The 18,062-nt window shown below is 43.0% G+C and overlaps 1 protein-coding gene across 1 annotated transcript in view; it reads left to right on the forward strand.

Annotated features, from left to right (window-relative positions):
* LOC109917089 (protein jagged-2-like) overlaps positions 1–18,062 on the forward strand; it is a 116,628-nt gene that overhangs the window by 62,503 nt on the left and 36,063 nt on the right. The window contains exons 4-5 of the mRNA XM_048600015.1: positions 7,752–7,882; positions 16,770–16,889. Coding sequence (XP_048455972.1) covers positions 7,752–7,882; positions 16,770–16,889 — 251 coding nt within the window. The remainder of the gene's footprint in view (positions 1–7,751; positions 7,883–16,769; positions 16,890–18,062) is intronic.

The raw sequence follows: 18,062 nt of genomic DNA on the forward strand, positions 1-18,062 counted from the left end.
CTGGCCCAGTGGAATTGGTTTCGGGTGACCGTGGTCTTGATGTGTGATTGGCTGCTTTAAGTACACTGATGTTAGTAAACCTGTCCTTCCAGCTGGTGTGGAGAATCCATCTCAAACAGTGTCAGTAGTAGTTCTTTATGGTCTTGAGGTGACATCTATATGTAGTCCAAGTTTTGGAGCTTTGTAGAGGCTGACAGCCTTATGCGCAAGGGCCTTGGTGTCAGCAATGATGTCATGGTCATCAGAAGGTAGTGCTCACAGATTGATGAGATCTTGGCTGTTTTTTTCTGCTGGTTGTGATGATGTTGGGTATTGCAGTCATACAGATGGAGACGTCCAAAACAGTTTCGTGTCCCTCTCTCCACTGCCCGCTGGTTGGACATTCCAGCCTGCAAGATGTGTACCAGAACCATCAGCATGATGCAGACTTCCAGACGGGAAATTGAGTCAGTTTATTTGTGCACTTGCTGATTGATGTTGGATGTGTAAGACTTGGGGGGGAAAACTTTGGATTGTTCTTCCCTTTTACTGAAGCATCCAGTTATTCTGCAGGCCTGCTTTCTTAAAAAAAAACATGAAATCCCAGTTTACCATCTCCTTATGGCAGGACAGAGAGGGAAACTTTAGGGAGAAATTTAACCTTTTTAAGCTTCAATTGGTACTTTTCTCCATACTGTTTGTTTCTCATTTTCAACAACAAAGGGCGTTGCATTGATATAACGCCTTTCACAACCCTCTGATTATCCGAAAGTGATTTATGTCCATTGGAAAACATTGTGTTCAGTGTGTTCTGAAGAAGGGTCTGAAACGTCAGCCTTCCTGCTCCTCTGATGCTGCTTGGCCTGCTGTGTTCATCCAGCTCTACACCTTGTTATCTCGTGTTCAGTGTGCAGGTGGTTTCTCCGAGCACTTGCTGCCAGTGTTTTCTAGTTGCTGAGGGTTCTGGTCAATGCTAGGAAGTTGTTGAAGATGTCCTTGTGAGTTGTTGCATTGAATCCTGTGGTTAATACAAACAAGATGTTTCATAGCATATGCAAGCTGGTCAATTTAAAATCATCAGAATGGAGGATTGATAGCAGCAGTCCATCCCAAGAATGGTACCAAGAATGTGATGACTTGAAGAGTCTTATGACCTTTCTTTGGAGAGATCCAGCATGCGGAATAGCCACTGGATAAAACCCTGGCAATGACCTGTTAATCCTGCAACATGATCACAGACAAAAGGCGTGGGACAACAATGTGATCCCATCATAAATCATCGCCATGAGGTGCTGTGGACTCTCAATGCATCATCCCATTGCTAGGTGGCTCCTGGAGATGGCGACATGTTTAAATACCTGAGCCCTTTTCATGTTTTTGCGTAGTGTTTTCTGTTCCTCTCGTTTGAATTGCTGGATAAACTATTAAAAATGCTTTGGGACAAGGAATGGTGGAACAATTTTATCTGGATCTTGTGATGTTCCCAGGACAAGTCATTTGTGAGCAGATTAATCCCCTGTTGCAGATTGAAGCGAGCTCAGAACCGTTGATCACAGTGTTACAGATCCAGACCAGCTTAGAGGGCTAAATGAGAAGGATGTAAAATTTTCATAACCCAATTTGATGGACTCCAAAGCAATGGGATATAATCTTAAAATTAGAGCTGACCCTTCAGGAATGAAAGCAGAGGGGACAGTTACTACACCATGTTGTGCTGTGGGGTTGTGATGGACTGCTGCTAGCAATCCTCCGTTCTGATGATTTTAAATTGACCAGCTTGCATATGCTATGAAACACCTTCAGCAAGGGGAAGACTTAAGCCCAGATCTTACGGCTAATCTTCCTCCCTTGGTCTGTTTTAAAATCAACCCCTGTTGAAACGTGTTATGACACACACTTCAGGAGTAGTTGGGACTTCAACTAGGACCTTCAGACCCACAGGCAAGGACATTACCACAGCACCACCCTCCTCTTTTCAGTGCTGAGGAAAAGGATCCAATCTAATCAGCAGCAACAAGGTGTTTGTCTTAATAGCAAGATCCGGTTTATTGGATGATAGCAGCAGGGTAGAAGTCACATTGACTAATTAGACATAATCCCAGAGATTCTCAGGAGCCAGAAACGACATTTCTGTCTCCATTGGGATGTCATACTAGATGACTGCTTGTCACATAGCCTTTGGGTGGATGTTATCAGGTTCTTTGGAACTTAAAACAGCTTCAAAGTTAATTATTTCAGGGCCAGTACCTTCTATGACAGGAATCTGGAGTACTCTTCCTTAGAAGCATTGTGGATATTGGAATTATTTTGAGCATTCAAGGCAGAGATCAACTGATTTTAGTTGAGTATGAAGTGTCAGGAAGCAGTGGCAGGGATAGTGAAGCGGGCTTGATGATTATTGAATTGAGAGGTGGAATAGACTTGTAAGGCTGGAGCTTCTGTTCCACTGCTGCACTCAGGCTGAGCTATCAGTTGGCTCAGTTATGATGTGGTTCTTGAAAGTAGAGTCATAGATTTGAGACTAGCTTGAAATGTGATATCAAGTGTGCCATCCTGCGAAAGAGAAAGGACCATTTCTGTTTACCCAGTTTATCTCCCCCCTTGACTTTAAGGTTAACAACCAGTGCTGTAGTATATTAGCCATTGCATCCAAATAACCCATGCTCATTTGTGAATTCACACAGTAAATAACCCCTATAAGGTTAAATAGCTTGTTGTTGTCATGGCATAGTCAGATCCTTCTCCATACTGTGTTGTTGTTGGACAGAGCACGGGTAACCTGGACTTCCCCTGGAATCGCAGCCTGGTTTTTTGTGTTTTCAGTATTTAAAGCTTGCCCTGAAACAACAAAGGTATTTTCTGTTATGACTTCTGCCCCTCCTAAACTCCTTTACTGCCAATTAGGTTTACACTTTTGAAGTGTAGACTCTGTTGTAACTTAGAGAAAAATCGCAGCCGTTTTGCCCGTAAGGTCCCAGAGCCAGCAAGGGAATGATTTTAGATGTTTGTGGATGAATCGTACAGTACATGAAGCCCTTCAGTGCATTGATTTTACAAAAACCACACTAAATCAACATTAGCCCCACTTTCCTATACTTTGCCCATAGCCTTGAAAGTTATGACACTTCAGGGGCGCATCCAAGTACTTTTTACAGGTTGTGAGGTTTCCTGCCTCATCTACTCTCCCAGGCAGTGCAGTCTAGATTCTTACCTGGGTTAAAGATAAAATCTTTTCTTCAAACCCTCAGATTTTGGCTCCACCTCAAAAACAAATATTATGGGGAAAAGGAACATTTGCGGGACCTTTTACACTTTTGTGAGTGGGCTTCCTCTGGAGAGGGAGTTAACAAAAGAGGTAACAGCAGAGGAAAGTTCATACAGTCTAGTCAAGATGTTCCTAAATTTACATAATCCAAAAGCACCTTACTGTGGATTCTGAGAGTGCTCAGCATCTGTTGAGTGCTAAACAGTTAACATTTTAGTCAACTGCCTTTCTTCAGAATCATTCTGAACCAATCTGCTGACTATTTCCAGCAATTTCTGTTTTCTGTTTGTATAATGTAGCTCGTCTCTATTTATCTCAACCACCTTGTCTGGGCTTGATACAAACATTATATGCGCCCACATTCCTGTTACACCATCTTCTCATAATTTCAGTTATATACTTGCCCGAATGCCAAGCAGTTCTGAAGGCCAGGAAGCAAAGTAGTAGACTTCCTAAGAGAAAACTTAGCCCCAATTCTCTTGCCCAAAGGGCTGAAAACAGCTATTAATCTGAACTGAAGATTTTGTCTTCTCCTGTTTGTCGCTGTCGGGAGTCACACAACACCAGGTTATAGTCCAACAAGTTTGTTTGAAATCACAAGCTATCAGAGTGCTGTTTCTTCGTCAGGTGAAGGAGCAGTGCTGTGAAAGCTTGTGATTTCACATAAGCCTGTTGGTTGATAACCTGGTGATGTTTGACTCTGGCTTTGGCCACCCCAGTCCAACACCGGCACCTCCACATCATGGATCTTTGTCTCACAGTAATACCTCACCTGACTTTCAATAACACTGATTGGCAAATTTGTGACAGTAGAATTTTCTTTTCTACTTGTGAAATACAAACCAGAAACTGCTAGAGAAACTCGGCGGGTCTGCCTACAAGGGGATGGGAAACTATTCACATCTCAAGTCCAGAGACTCTGTTTTGAAATTCCAGAGTCCTGAAGAAGACTCTTTGGACCCGAAATGTTAACTCTTGTTTCTCTCTCCACACATGTGACCAGACCTGCTGAGTTTCTCTAACACTTTTGTTTAATTTCAGTCCTCCAGCATCTGCAGTATATTGCTTTTAGTTCACTGATTGTTTATGTGCTGTAAATATCTCTACTTTAGCCTTCCTGCCAGCAATGTGACAAAACAGCTGTAACTTGATGCTTCCATCTTTTAAACTACAGAACTAAACATGGGTAATATATTAATTATTTTCCTTGCCCTTTGAGAAGTTGGAACATTGGTTGGAAAGATATTAATGTAGAATTTACAGCACAGAGCCAGATCACTTGACCCAGCTGAACTATATCAGTGTAAATGCTCCATACAAACCTTTCCTATCTTCCTTGATTTCACTGTATCTTTCTATTCCTTCTGTCCCTCGTTCTGAGCCAGCTTTCCTTTAAATACCATTTCCCAAACTCCTCCATGTGGTAGCTTTTGTTCACGCAGTGTGTTTGGGATTTTTGGCAGAATTGCTGGTATTATTGGTGAAATGTGAATAGAACACCTTCTGCCTGAGCCCCCCGTGGCTGGATTTCGAGTAGGAATCCTTTAGCTGGAATCTGCATGTCTCCATGCCATGGAGTTACACAATGACTCTGGTCTCTGCGAGGTATCCTAAAATAACTTTTCCTCGGAATAATGGTGGGACAGTTGTGATTTCAATCACTGCCAGCAATAAAAATAGCTGACTGCTGGCCTACGACAATAGATAAGTAACCTTTCACCAGATAGCCCCTGCTTCTCCCTCTGCCTCTGACAAACATCCAGTCTGTAAACCAGAGGGACTGCCTGTTGTTTCCAGTAACGCACAGGATTATGTCATGCACTAGGAAGCCATCCGTTCTGTTATGCCTGTTCTGGTTCTTTGGAAGAGTAATCCAATTAGTCCCATTCCCTTAATCCTTAATCCAAGGATTCCCTTAAGCCAAAAATTTATCCGATTCTCTTCAGTTGCTGTTGAATCTTTCACTCTGTCATTGCATTCCAGATCATCGTAAAAGCAGGAATTCACAAATTCCGTGTCCTCTGGTCACTATTAATCTAGAGAGGCAGATAATGTTCTGGTGTCCCGGGTTCAAATCCTACCACAGTGTTTATTTTATATTTGTTCACAGGTGTGTGTGTCACTGGCCAAACTGACATTTATTACCATTTCCTTTATGCCCAAAGGGCAGTCACGTGGAGGCCAGACCAGGCAAGGATGGAAATTTCCATCCCTAAATGACATTAATGAATCAGTTGGGTTTTTCCCAGCAATTGACAATGGATTCATGGTCATCATTATACTCAATTCCAGATTTTTACTGAGTTCATGTTCCACTGTCTGGTGTGGCCAGGATTTGAACCCAGGTCACTAGGTTAACAGTCCAGCGATTAATACCACTGGGCCACCACCTCTCCCTCAATGATGGAATGTGAAATCAGTAAAAAAAAAAGTCTGGAATTGAGAATTGAATGAAACCATTGTTGGAAAAACCCATCTGGTTCACTAATGTCCTTTTAGGGAATGGATGTTACTGCCCTTACCTGGTGTGGCCTACATGTGACTCCAGTCCCACAGCAATGTGGTTGGCTCTTAACTGCCCTCTGGGCAATTAGGGATGGGTAATAAATGCTGCCTGGCCAGCAACACCCTCATCCTGTGAATGAATTAAAAAAGAGGGGAACAGCTTATCCGTTTTCTACTCAAAGACAACCCTTCCTAATTTTGAACAACTCCAGGTAAATCTCACCTTAAGTGTCTCAGCTGTAAGGAAACCAATGTGTAGTCTTTCAGCAAGGCGGTACCGTGTGTTGAGACCTGCTCCAGGGGTAGGAGCCTGTTACTGCAGTGTGGCGAATCTTAACAGCTGGTTTGGGTTATGCCGGAGCAAATCTGGCTCAGTTTTCGAGTGAAGTTAAGGTGGGGAGATAAGTTTGGTAGTGTCTGTACACCTGCTGCGGAATGTGTACAACTATTTCTCCCTCCCACTCTAATCCCTCACCATTTATATTCAAACAAAAGTTTGGTTTCTGCTTTCTGCTGTTGGTTTGCAAAGAGCCAATTGTGTAAAAATCGAGGGAACACTGCTAAAGTCATGTAGGAAATACAGCAGCCACTTGGCAAGGTCCTGCAAGTTGGCCTATGTTTTGCTTCATTACGGCATTTCAAAGAAAAGGGGAATTAATCAGGTGTAGAAACTCCTTGGGACGACCTGAGGTTGTTAAAGGCGGTTGTATAAATGCATGTTTCCTCCTCTTTCACATCTCCTGAGGCAGACAGCGTCAGTCTGGAACATCCACTGCCTCCCTTCGCAGGAGATGGGTGTCACTGGTGAGGCCATTACTAGGAGATCACCTCTAGCTATCACCCACAATTGCTGCAGTCCATATGCTTGGTGAACATGCTAAATAATCGTTTTGACACAACACACCCATGCTCTCAGACACTTTCAAATATAGCTAACATTTGACCATGTTGATGTGGGATTTCAGACCGTTATATACCAGACTGGATCGGGGCAGCAGGGTTAGTTTGGCCAGACATGTTATGGCACACCTCTGGAGCAGGTGGGACTCGAACCTCGGCCTTCTGGTCTGGAGGTAGGGACACTATCGCTGTGCTGCATGAACCTCTGGATTATTATTCTAGTGACAATACCACTGCATCACCATCTCACCCACACTGTATTAACCTTTGCTGAATTCCAATTCTCAACCTGCTTCTGATGGAATTTGAACAATCCTTTGAACTTTCCGAAGATTTCTCCCGAATAATGTCATGCCAGAACCGTGTGAGCTTTTAACAAAGGGCCATCATACCATCAAAACAAAATGTTACAGCAGGTCAGGCAGCTTCATGGAGCGATAAACCCAAGTCACTGTTTGTTTGATGATCGGCCATTCCATCTGTGCTGGATTGAGGGGTAGGAGCTGAAGGACAGTGGAAGGGGGCTACAGCTTACTGCCCCGTCTGAAACACAGCAGCCTAGCTACTGAAGTATTCCTTCAGTACTGAAAAAGAAAAGTCAGTCTGGTATGCAACTTGACTCCATGGCCATAACTCACATGAGAGTGTCATTACTGAGTCACAGTTGATACTCACAATTAGTGATGTGAGTTTTTTTTTTATTCATTCACGGGATGAGCATTTATTGCCCATCCCTAATTGCCCAGAGGGCAGTTAAGCGTCAACCACATTGCTGTGAGTCTGGAGTCACGTGTAGGCCAGACCAGGTAAGGATGGCAGTTTCCTTCCCTAAAGGACATTAGTGAACCAGATGGGTTTTTCCCGACAATTAGCAATGGATTTATGGTCATCATTAGACTCTTAATTCCATATATTTATTGAATTCAAATTCCACCATTTGCCATGGCAGGATTCGAAAATTACCTGGGTCTCTGGATTGACAGTCCAGCGATAATACCACTAGGCCATCGCCTCCCCTTACAGTAGCTTGGAGCTGTGTTTGTGCCTTGCCTTCTCTCTGTGCGTGAAGCAATTTATCTTATTTTATGCTTTGTCTTTTCAGTTGCCTGTATGGATGGCAAGGGCAGTTCTGTGATGAGTGTATCCCATACCCAGGATGTGTCCATGGGACATGTGTGGAGCCGTGGCAGTGTAACTGTGAAACCAACTGGGGAGGGCTGCTGTGTAACAAAGGTATGTGTGAGCCATGCAGCTACACCTGCATTGCTGTACAGATTCAGGATGGAGAGGAGGAGCTTGTTTAAGACAGCGTTTACTTGTCAGCTTCTCACCCCCTCGCGTGTGTGCACACACTCTTGTACAATATCTGTGTATGTTATTAAGTTGACATCTGTTGAACACTGGCATATTAAAAATCATTCTGGGACACTACAGTCGTTCTAAGTATAGCCTAGGATTGATAACTATGAGAAGACCATAAGATATAGGAGCAGAAGTGGGCCATTCAGCCCATCGAGTCTGCTCTACCATGCAGTGAGAACATGGCTGATCTGATAATCCTCAGCTTCACTTTCCTGCCTTTTCCCCACAATCCTTGATTCCATTCCTGATTAAAAATGTCTCTGTCAGCCTTGAATATACTCAATGCCCCAGCCTCGACAGCCCCTCTGTGGTAAAGAACTCCACAGGTTCACTCCCCACTGACAGAAGAAATCCCTCCTCATTCTCAGCCCTAACTCAGCGACCCCTTGCACTGCGATGATGCTGTCTGGTCTTAGACTCTCCCACAAGGGGAAATAAATTTCTCACATCTCCCCTGTCAAGTCACCTAAGAATCTTGTATGTTTCAGTAAGGTCGCCTCTCATTCTTCTAAACTCCAACGAGTACAAACCTATTTACTCAACCTCTTGTCAGAAAACAGTCCCTCCAATCTCAGCCTAGTGAACTTTCCCTGGACTGGCTCCATTTCCAGTCTATCTTTCCTTAGACAAGGAGCCCATAACTCTTCACAGTATTCCAGCTGTGGTCTGACCAGTGCCTCCTATAGTTTTAGCAAGACCTGCCTATTTTTTAATACTCTGTTCCCTCAGAAATAAAGATCAATGTTCCATTTGCTTTCTTGTTACCTGCTGAACTTGCATAAATCACATGAGGACCCCCAAATCCCTCCATGCTGTAGCTTTCTGCAACCTTTCTCCACTTAAGTAAAATCACTCTCAAATTCAGTAGAGAATCAGAGAGAAACTTCTTTACAATGTTGAAAAGCTGGGCTCGTTATTCCAGTAATTGGCTCAGGTGAAACATCCAGTTCCGTTTACGGGGAAACTTGTCAAACTAATTATGGAAGATAGCGAAATATTGTGAAAGCTAGGGATTGGTAATAGTTGGGCAGAGAAGCTGCTGGAAGAGCTCAGCAGGACAGACAGTCTCTGCGGAGAGAAATAATGAACATTGCACATCAGTGATCTTTCATCCGAGGGAGAGAAAGGTGATGCTGATCGGGTGAGATAAAGTAGAGTGAGAAAACACTGTTGGAGCATCAAAACTGGCCTGGAGCAGTTCACCTGCCTGGACTGTGGCACAGTGGTTAGCACTGGTCGCCACATTACCAAAAGGATGTGGATGCTTTGGAGAGGGTGCAGAGGAGGGTCACCAGGATGTTGCCTGGTATGGAGGGCGCTAGCTATGAAGAGAGGTTGAGTAGATTAGGATTATTTACATTAGAAAGACGGAGGTTGAGGGGGGACCTGATTGAGGTCTACAAAATCATGAGAGGTATGGACAGGGTGGATAGCAAGAAGCTTTTCCCAGAGTGGGGGACTCAATTACTAGGGGCCACAATTTCAAGGTGAGAGGGGAAAAGTTTAAGGGAGATATTCGTGGAAAGTTCTTTACGCAGAGGGTGGTGGGTTCCTGGAACGCGTTGCCAGTGGAGGTGGTAGAGGCAGGCACGATAGCGTCATTTAGGATGTATCTAGACAGATACATGAATGGGAGGGAGCAGAGGGATACAGACCCTTGGAAAATAAGTGACAGGTTTAGATAGAGGATCTGGATCGGCACAGGCTTGAAGGGCCGAAGGGCCTGTTCCTGTGCTGTAATTTTCTTTGTTCTTGTTCTTTGCTCACTGCTGCCTCTCAGCGCCAGGGACTTGCGTTTGATCCCAGCCTCGGGCTATGGTCTGTGCGGAGTTTGCATATTCTCCTCGTGTCTGCATGGGTTTCCTCCTACAGTCCAAGGATGTGCAGGTTGGGTGGATTGGCCAAGGAAAATGCAGGATTACAAGGATGGGGGTAGGGTGACTCTGGGTGGGATGCTTTTCAGAGGGTCGGTGTGGACTCAATGAGCCAAATGGCCTGCTTCCACACTGTAGGGATCCTATGGCTGTATTCTATGATCCTATGACTGTTTCTGCACTGTAAATGTTATGCAATATTTATTTAATAATTGTGAGTGGATTCATTTACGTATTTGGCCCACTATCCTATTAGGAACTTGAATTAATCAAGGTGTGGGATTCTCAGTGTGCTACCTAGTGCTGTTGATAGTCCTAGAGACCAGCATATTGTCATCAGAATCTTGCTGAAGTGCCCTGTACCGTGGTGGTATTTCTAGATGCAAGTCAAACTTAATGAATAGAATCTGTATTTTTGCAGTTAGACATAGTGAAAGTTTCTCTCATCAATTAATCAGTACATCTCGTTGAAATTCCAGTCCTGGTCTTAATATTGTTTTTGAGAAGATTAGCCACTTGAGTTACACTTATCATTTTGTATTTCAACGTAAAATGTTTTTTGCCAATGGTTTTGTGGCTTTGTATGCACATCATTTGTAACCTCACTTCCCCTGTTCCTGATTAGCATATCCTTCATGAATAGTCGGTTACCTTGGAGCCAGTTATCATGACTCTACCAGGAATTGTGGTTCCACATGTTTGAGAACTGTATATTTTCCCCCACAAATTTATTAAGAGGCTTATAATGTGGAGAACTGAGTGTACACTGTAGCATTCATTAGGGCACACACAATACTTTGGGGTACTTCTTGTTTGTTTCATGTGTCCCTTGTTGTGAGAGTTACCTGCAGCTTTCACCTGTATCTGAGAGAATCTTGTTTAGGTATATATGCTGTCACCAGTCCCTCTTGTTAGTGCTAGCTCAGAGGCTGCCTTGGACACAAGAAGTCTTAGGAGAGGTTTGTTCTTGAGTAACAAAAAGATTTATTAGCTAGGAGCAAGTCAGTAGATCACAGTCAGTAAGGAGGGAGCTACCTTGCATTGCTAGAATTCATGACTCTCCCCTAGAGATACCACGTTAACCCAAATTATATGGTTGTTAACAGTAGAAGTAAGACTGGCAGATCAGAACAGCTACAGCAGTCAACTCACTAGAACTATCTCCACCCCAAGACAGTCATAGTAGCCAGGATCATACAAGACTTTAAAGTTTACACTTTTAGGCCGGCTGTCTCATACAAATTATCTGCTGAACTCTGTCTTCCTCAGTTAACCCACTACACAAAGGTAGGATGGATACATAGATGATCTCCATCTCGAGGATGAATGTTGAACATTGACATCTTTCACTGCAAAGTCTTGCGAATGTTGCATGGACTACTTTGTCTAGAGGATTTTTAAAATTTCTTCAAAATGTGTGACAAAAGAAGATTGTTGAGGTGTGAGAAATAGTCTTCTCTTTTCAACCTTGTTGCCAGGCTGTTCTGGATGGACATTTCCAAGCCTGTTATGTTGTCTTTTTGTTTGATGAGTTATCCCTGTTTTTGGCACATTTTCGACTGAAGATTCTCTCCTGGTTGGAGGATAATAAAGAGTTCTTCCAGCCGTGTGAAGTAAATGATGCCTTCTCCGCTGGGAATATTAAAATGTTCACAAACACTAATGTAGCTGATTCTTCTTTTCTCCTCATTCATGGGGTATGAGCATCACTGGCCAGGTCAGCATTTATTGTCCATCCCTAATTACCCAGAAGGCAGTTCAGAGTCAACCACATTGCTGTGGGTCTGGAGTCACATGTAGGCCAGACTAGGTGAGGATGGCAGTTTCCTTCCGTAAAGGACATCAGTGACCCAGATGGGTTTTTACTGACAATTGTTTCATGGTCATCATTAGAGTCTGAATTCCAGATTTTTAATGAATTCAAATTCTACCGTCTGTCGTGGCGGGATTTGAACCTGGGTTCCCAGAACATCACTGGTAGTTGTGGATTAATAGGTCTAGTGATAATACCACTAGGCCATCACCTCCCCTTTTCAATTGGTGTGTATTTCTGCTTCAGTGCACATTATTACAAGACCTGGAAAGTTGTCTTCTAGTTGAGATCATATTGGTAATAGATACTTTGTATAATGTATGGATTACTTTGCAGTTACTTATGGTTCAGTTCTCGTTCTTGTATATCCTTTTGAAATCGGCCCACTTTTCTTACAAATAGGACATTCTTGTGATTTTTTTAAAAAATTCATTCACAGGAAGAATGCTGCCTGGGCCATCCCTAAATGTGAGCTGCCTTCTTGAACCATTTGCAGGCCATGAGGCGTAGTTGTTAAGAAAAGAGTTCAGGATTTTGACTGAGTGATTTTGAAGGAGCGGTAAAATAAGTCCAACTCAGGGTGATGTGTGGCTTGGAACATACAGGTGGCAGTGAGCCTATATGTTTGCTGCCCTTGTCTTTCCAGATGCTAAAGCTTGCGCGTTTAGAAGATGCTGTCGAAGAAGTTTTGGTGAATCATTTCTGTGCAACTTGTAGATGGTGCACACAGCAGCCCCTGTGCGTTGGGAGACGAAGGGAGTGAATGTTGAAAATATTACTCAGGATCCCATTCAGCGGGCTGCTTTATCCTGGATGGTGTTGAGATTCTTGAGTGTTGTTGGGGCTGCACCCATCCAGGCAAGTGGGGAGTGTTCCATCACACTCCTGACTTGTGCCTTGTAGATGGTGAACAGGCTTTGGCGAGCGCCGTAGTATTCCTAGCCTCCGACCTGCTCTTGTAGCCACTGTGTTTATATTGTTTGTCCAGTTCAATTATTCGTCAGTCATAATCCTGAGACTGCTGATGGTGGGGAGTTCAGTTACAGTAATACCAAGGGAAGATGGTTAGATTCTCTCTTGTTGGAGATGGTCAGTGTCTTGCACTCGTATGAAGTGAATGTGAATTACCACTTGTCAGCCCAAACCTGGATGTTGTTTCAGTATCTGAGGAATTGTGAATGGTACTAAGCATTGTGCAATCAGCAGCAAACAACCCCACTTCTGACCTTATGATAAAGGGGAAGGTCATAGGGAGAGAGCTATGATAGAGCCATATATTGCTTTTGTTTGTGTGGTTTTGGGTTTGCTCCATCTTGGAAGTGGCCCCTTGCATCAATAGATTTGAAGACTCTGTGCGTTGGTTTGTCGGGTGATTGTTTGGAGTGTTTGTACCTTATGAGCTGGATAGGTTTGATGGTCTTCTGGAGTAAATTTGTCCTTCTGTTCCCCAGATTCTTCTGTGGTTTTTCCGAATCGCAGCTTCTAACACAATCTGGATAGCCTTTTCCAGTGTGAGATCTTCCTTCGCTTGTTAAAGATCTGAAAGAGATGAATCAGAAAGTCCATCGACCATTCTGTCTCTGATTAGTTCTGGTCAAAATGCGTCATGTTCACAAGATTCAGACCATGTATAAGGATCATTTGATGAAGTTGTTCACAGGTTATCGTGGAAACTGTGCTCTTGTATTGAATCTTACTCTTTCCAAAATGCAATTGCTTCTTAAAGTAAAATAGTGTCAAATGCATTTAAGATGGCATCAAAGGTATTAGTATTAACTTGTAACTGTTTCTCTCTGCCTAGTAGTGGTCCCACAGTATAAAGCAGAATGTTAACTTGATCTGCATATGGTTTGCTGCGTAAGTCGTAAGCAAGTCTGTAGCTCACAAGTTGTTTCTTCCATGCTGACTAACTCTATCTGAAGTATCTGTAACCTTGAGTATGCCTGAAGGTGGAATAGCTTGTTCCAATTCGTTGTTTAAATTCCTCCCTTTAAGTTCTGAAAGCTTTTTGAAACAAATATTGACATCCTGCTATATCTTCAGCTTTTCTTGAAGCTTGAATTATGGTTTTGATTCTGTTTGTCGCAGAATTCCTAGCATGAGAATTTTTTTAAAAATTGTAGAATAATGTTAATTACTGCTAAAGTAGAATGCAGCCTTTTTTATAGACTGTTAAATTGTAATGAGTTGTTGCTTTAATAAAGGTTTCTTTCTTCAATTCTTTGAAATTTTTCTGTATTTTAAGGTAACATTTCTTAAGATCTTTAAATTGTAAGGGTGTTCTCTCAGTGAAGTTTTTACATTTATTTTTAATGGTTTGAATACTTAAAAACTGTTTGAAGTTGTCATTTCCTCATCAATTTAAGATTTTGATATGAAGTGCTGAAATGGAGAATTGGTGCCGTGTTACCCTGCATGGTGGGCTTGCTGTTCTTACTAACAACATGGCTGATTCACACACTTTCTAATTTCTGCCCTTTTTAACAGAAGAAAATAGTGTTGTAGAGTTTTTGTACCTTTCAGATTTTTTTGGATCTCCGGTAAAAATTTAACATGGTTCTTTATAAGAGCCTTGTGCCTTCAGCTTTCAGGTTCTAATAAGAATGTTGATTGATGGTTTAGTACATTTCATAAAGTATTACCTCATTTTAGAATCACTTTCCGCAGTTTATAATCATTTTAAATGGTAAAAACTATTTGTTCAAGAAATATATGATGGATTTAAGCCTTCTTTCAGCTCCCCAGCCCAGAATTTTGCTGTGAATGTAAGTTATTTTCACCATTCCTCTACCAGACTAACTTACTTCTGGATTCCAATATCAGCCACCTCTTTTCTCTCAGATCTCGCACTGATGTTATCCTTCTAGCTTTAGTGAGACTGCTCCTGGTCTTCACGAGCTTTAAAAGAATGCTGTTTTCTCTGTTTCTGGCTGATTGAAGCTGCTTAAACACTGAAAGAGAAGATAAACTTGCTGTTGCTAACAGCTATACCTGCTCTGAGTTGTTGGCTGCTGCTGGTATAGAGTCTGACTTGACCTAAGCTTCTATTTAACCTTTACTGGATTCTTAACAAGGCAGTCACGTTTTTAAAATGTGGCTTCTTTTCCCTTCTCTTCGGATGGCTGTGGATCGTGCACACTGTGTTGCCTAAGCTGAAGCATCAACAGTGTCCATCACTGTCATGGTATATTTGCCAAATGAAATGCCTACAGTTGTCACCTGGCTCTGAAAGGATTTTCTTCGGGTAGAAATGCTGCTAACAGTTTCTCTTGGCAGTACTAGTCTTGAGACTTAATGAGTGGTGATGGGTGACCATGCACCACCTTGGCAGAAGAGGCTGGTTCCTGAGTAACCAGCAGGGTTATTTAAATAGTGTAAGATAACAAGATACAGAGGAGTAAGGAGAGAGAAATGCAACATACTGATAGGTTACCCTGGCATCTCTTCGGAGATACTCATGTCTTCTAAAATAAAACAAAGAACTGCGGTTGCTGGAAGTCTGAAACATAAACAGGAATTGTTGAGGAAACTCGGTGGGTCTGGCAGCATCTGTGGAGAGAAAGCAGAGTTAACATTTCAGGGACCATAGACCCTTATTAAGAATTGATTAGTGGAAAAGGTGGTATATATGACTGAAGTTGGGGGTAGTACTGGTGGGTGGGGAGTATAAGGAGTAAACAATAGGTAGAGATGGAGCCCAGAGGGAGGGAAAGACAGGCAGACAAAGGGATGGCTAATGGTAAGTCAGGGAACCCACTGTCAGCTTTCATCGATACAGTGTGGAGCTGGAGGAACACAGCAGGTCAGGCAGCATCAGAGGAGCAGGAGAGTCGATGTTTCAGGCCTAGACCCGTCATCAGTATCGATCACACTGTATCGACTCTTGACACCAGCATCTGCAGTTCTAGCTATCTCCGATTATCAGCTTTTCTGTTTCCCTGGCTTACCATTAGTCATCCCTTTGTCTACCTGTCTTTCCCCACTCTGGGCTCCATTTCCAACTATCGTTTACACCTTTTACCACCCCTGACCACCGCCAGCACCCCCTGTCTTCAGCAATATATACCACCTTTTCCTAGCTACTGTCAGTTCTGAGGAAGGGTCACTGGACCTGAAACATTAACTCTGCTTTCTCTCCACAGATGCTGCCAGACCTGTTTCTGTCTCATGTCTTCTTCTGAGTTGCATGGTTGTCTGTAGAGGCAACACTAACAGAGAGAACAACTACAGCAGGCCATTCATTAAAACTGACTATCTCCTCCCAAACACAGTAATTTCTAACTTGGTGCACTGAGCTATACAAGCCTTTAGAGTTTACCATCACAAGTCTTATACAGCAACTCTCAGTTTTTTTTTTCAAACTTTTATCCAGCTCTTTGGATCCGGCAACATTTAAGAGCCTGGACAGTCTGCACCATGTATTTCCCTTCATGTTTTCTTTTCCCTTCTCTTCAGATGGCTGTGAGTCCTTCACACTGTGTTCTCTCTAAACTGAAAAAAATCATCAACAGTGTCTGTCCCATGAATATCATTTTTTTTGTTCAACACCAGCTCCACATCTCCTACCTACAGTTGTGGCTGTCAGTTTGTACTTGATAAGCTATAGGTTAAACAAGGTTAGAGACAAAAAAACCCTGCAGATGCTGGAATCTAAGGTAGATAGACAGGAGGCTGGAAGAACACAGCAAACCAGGCAGCATCTGGAGGAAAAGAGCAGTCAATGTTTCAGGTATTATCCTTCTTCAGGACCCAGCCTCCTGTTCGTCTACTATAGGTTAAGCAAGACCTAGAGAGGTGATGTTACAGTCTATAAGCTCATTGCTATAGTATTAACTCCCAAACTTTTAATCGTTTGATTTAGTTGGTCAAACAACAGGTTAAAAGCAAAATTGTTTAGCATCTATGTGAAGATTGAATTATGTTCCTGGCTGGTCAGTGTTTGATGATCCCAGGTTTCTCTGGGTAAATGACAAGTTGTCATTTGTTCACAGTGTGTGGTTTTTTGAATATGTGCATTTGGTTTCTGTGTGCCACCCTTTAACTTAAAACCATTTTTTTTTAATTCCTGAAGACTTGAATTACTGTGGGACACACCATCCCTGTATCAATGGAGGGACCTGTATGAACACAGAGCCTGATGAATACCAGTGCCTTTGTCCGGAAGGGTTTTCTGGCAAGACCTGTCATAACGGTAAGTGTGCATAGCTGCAGAGCCACCTCTGTACTCACATACAGTGGGAGTGCCGTTTTCCAAGGGGTGCAGTTTTGTTGGCTCCTGTGCCCTGCAGCTGTCCTTTTGTGTGTAATCAGGTAGTACGATATTAGAAGATTAATCAATGGCTCCTTTTTGGGGGAGTGTAGGAGATACAAGAGAGAAGTACTTTGTAGGCAAGCCTCATCCTGTTACCCCTGTACACTTTATTCAGTAAAGGTAATGTGTGCTGGATGTCTGCCTGAGTTTTTTTTTCTTCTGCCCTCTCGTCCCCTGCCACCTCCACCCCAATAGGGGGGAGGGGTGCACCCCGCACATCCATGATGTTTTAAAATCCATCCTTTCACATGATGTGGACGTTGGTTTCTTGGCCAATATTGATTGGCCTTGGACTGTGGTGATGACCCGCTGTAGAGTGACCCTCAATGCCCTTAGGGAGGGAGATCCAGCATTTTGCCCCTGCAACAGTGAAGGAACGGCTGATTTTGGTCCAAGTCAAGATGGTGAGTGACTTGTACTGATGTTCCCATGTATCTGCTGCCCTTGTCCTTCGTGTTAGTCAGGGTTGTGGGGTTGGAAAGTACAGTTGAAAGGCAATCAAAAACAAAGCACTAGTAACATGTATTGTAAAATCCCCATGTCCCCTCTTATGGGCGCTTATAAAGTAACCTTTCACACTGAGATGTTAGGGCAGATGGCTCAAAGCTTGGTCAAAGAGAGGCTTTAAGGAACAACGTGAACGAGAAGTTTAGGAATGGAATTCCAAGGCCTTGAGAGCCAATGCGAATAAAGACCCCTACTGGAGCAGTTCCTGTTTGGGAATGCAATTGGAGGAGCTCAGAAACATATAGACATAGGCACAAGCTGCATACCATTCAGCACCTCGAGCTTCCTTTCTCTTTCCCATCAACCCCTGGCACCTTGAATAGTTGGAGAGCTGAGAGAGTGAGCAGGCAATTTATTTATTGAACTGATTGGGGAGGATACGCAAAGAGTTGAGGATTTTTGCTGGAGAAACCAAGGATGAAGTTCGAAGAAACGTTTTCAAATTGAGTTAGTCGAAGAGAGAATGCTTTAGCACGGAGGGTTGTTGGAGTAGTGCTTGTTACATTTAAAGGGGAATTGGTTAAGTACTTGGAAAGGATAAATCTA

Source organism: Rhincodon typus, chromosome 8 (assembly GCF_021869965.1).
Source record: "Rhincodon typus isolate 14 chromosome 8, sRhiTyp1.1, whole genome shotgun sequence".
Classification (NCBI taxonomy): Eukaryota; Metazoa; Chordata; class Chondrichthyes; order Orectolobiformes; family Rhincodontidae; genus Rhincodon; species Rhincodon typus.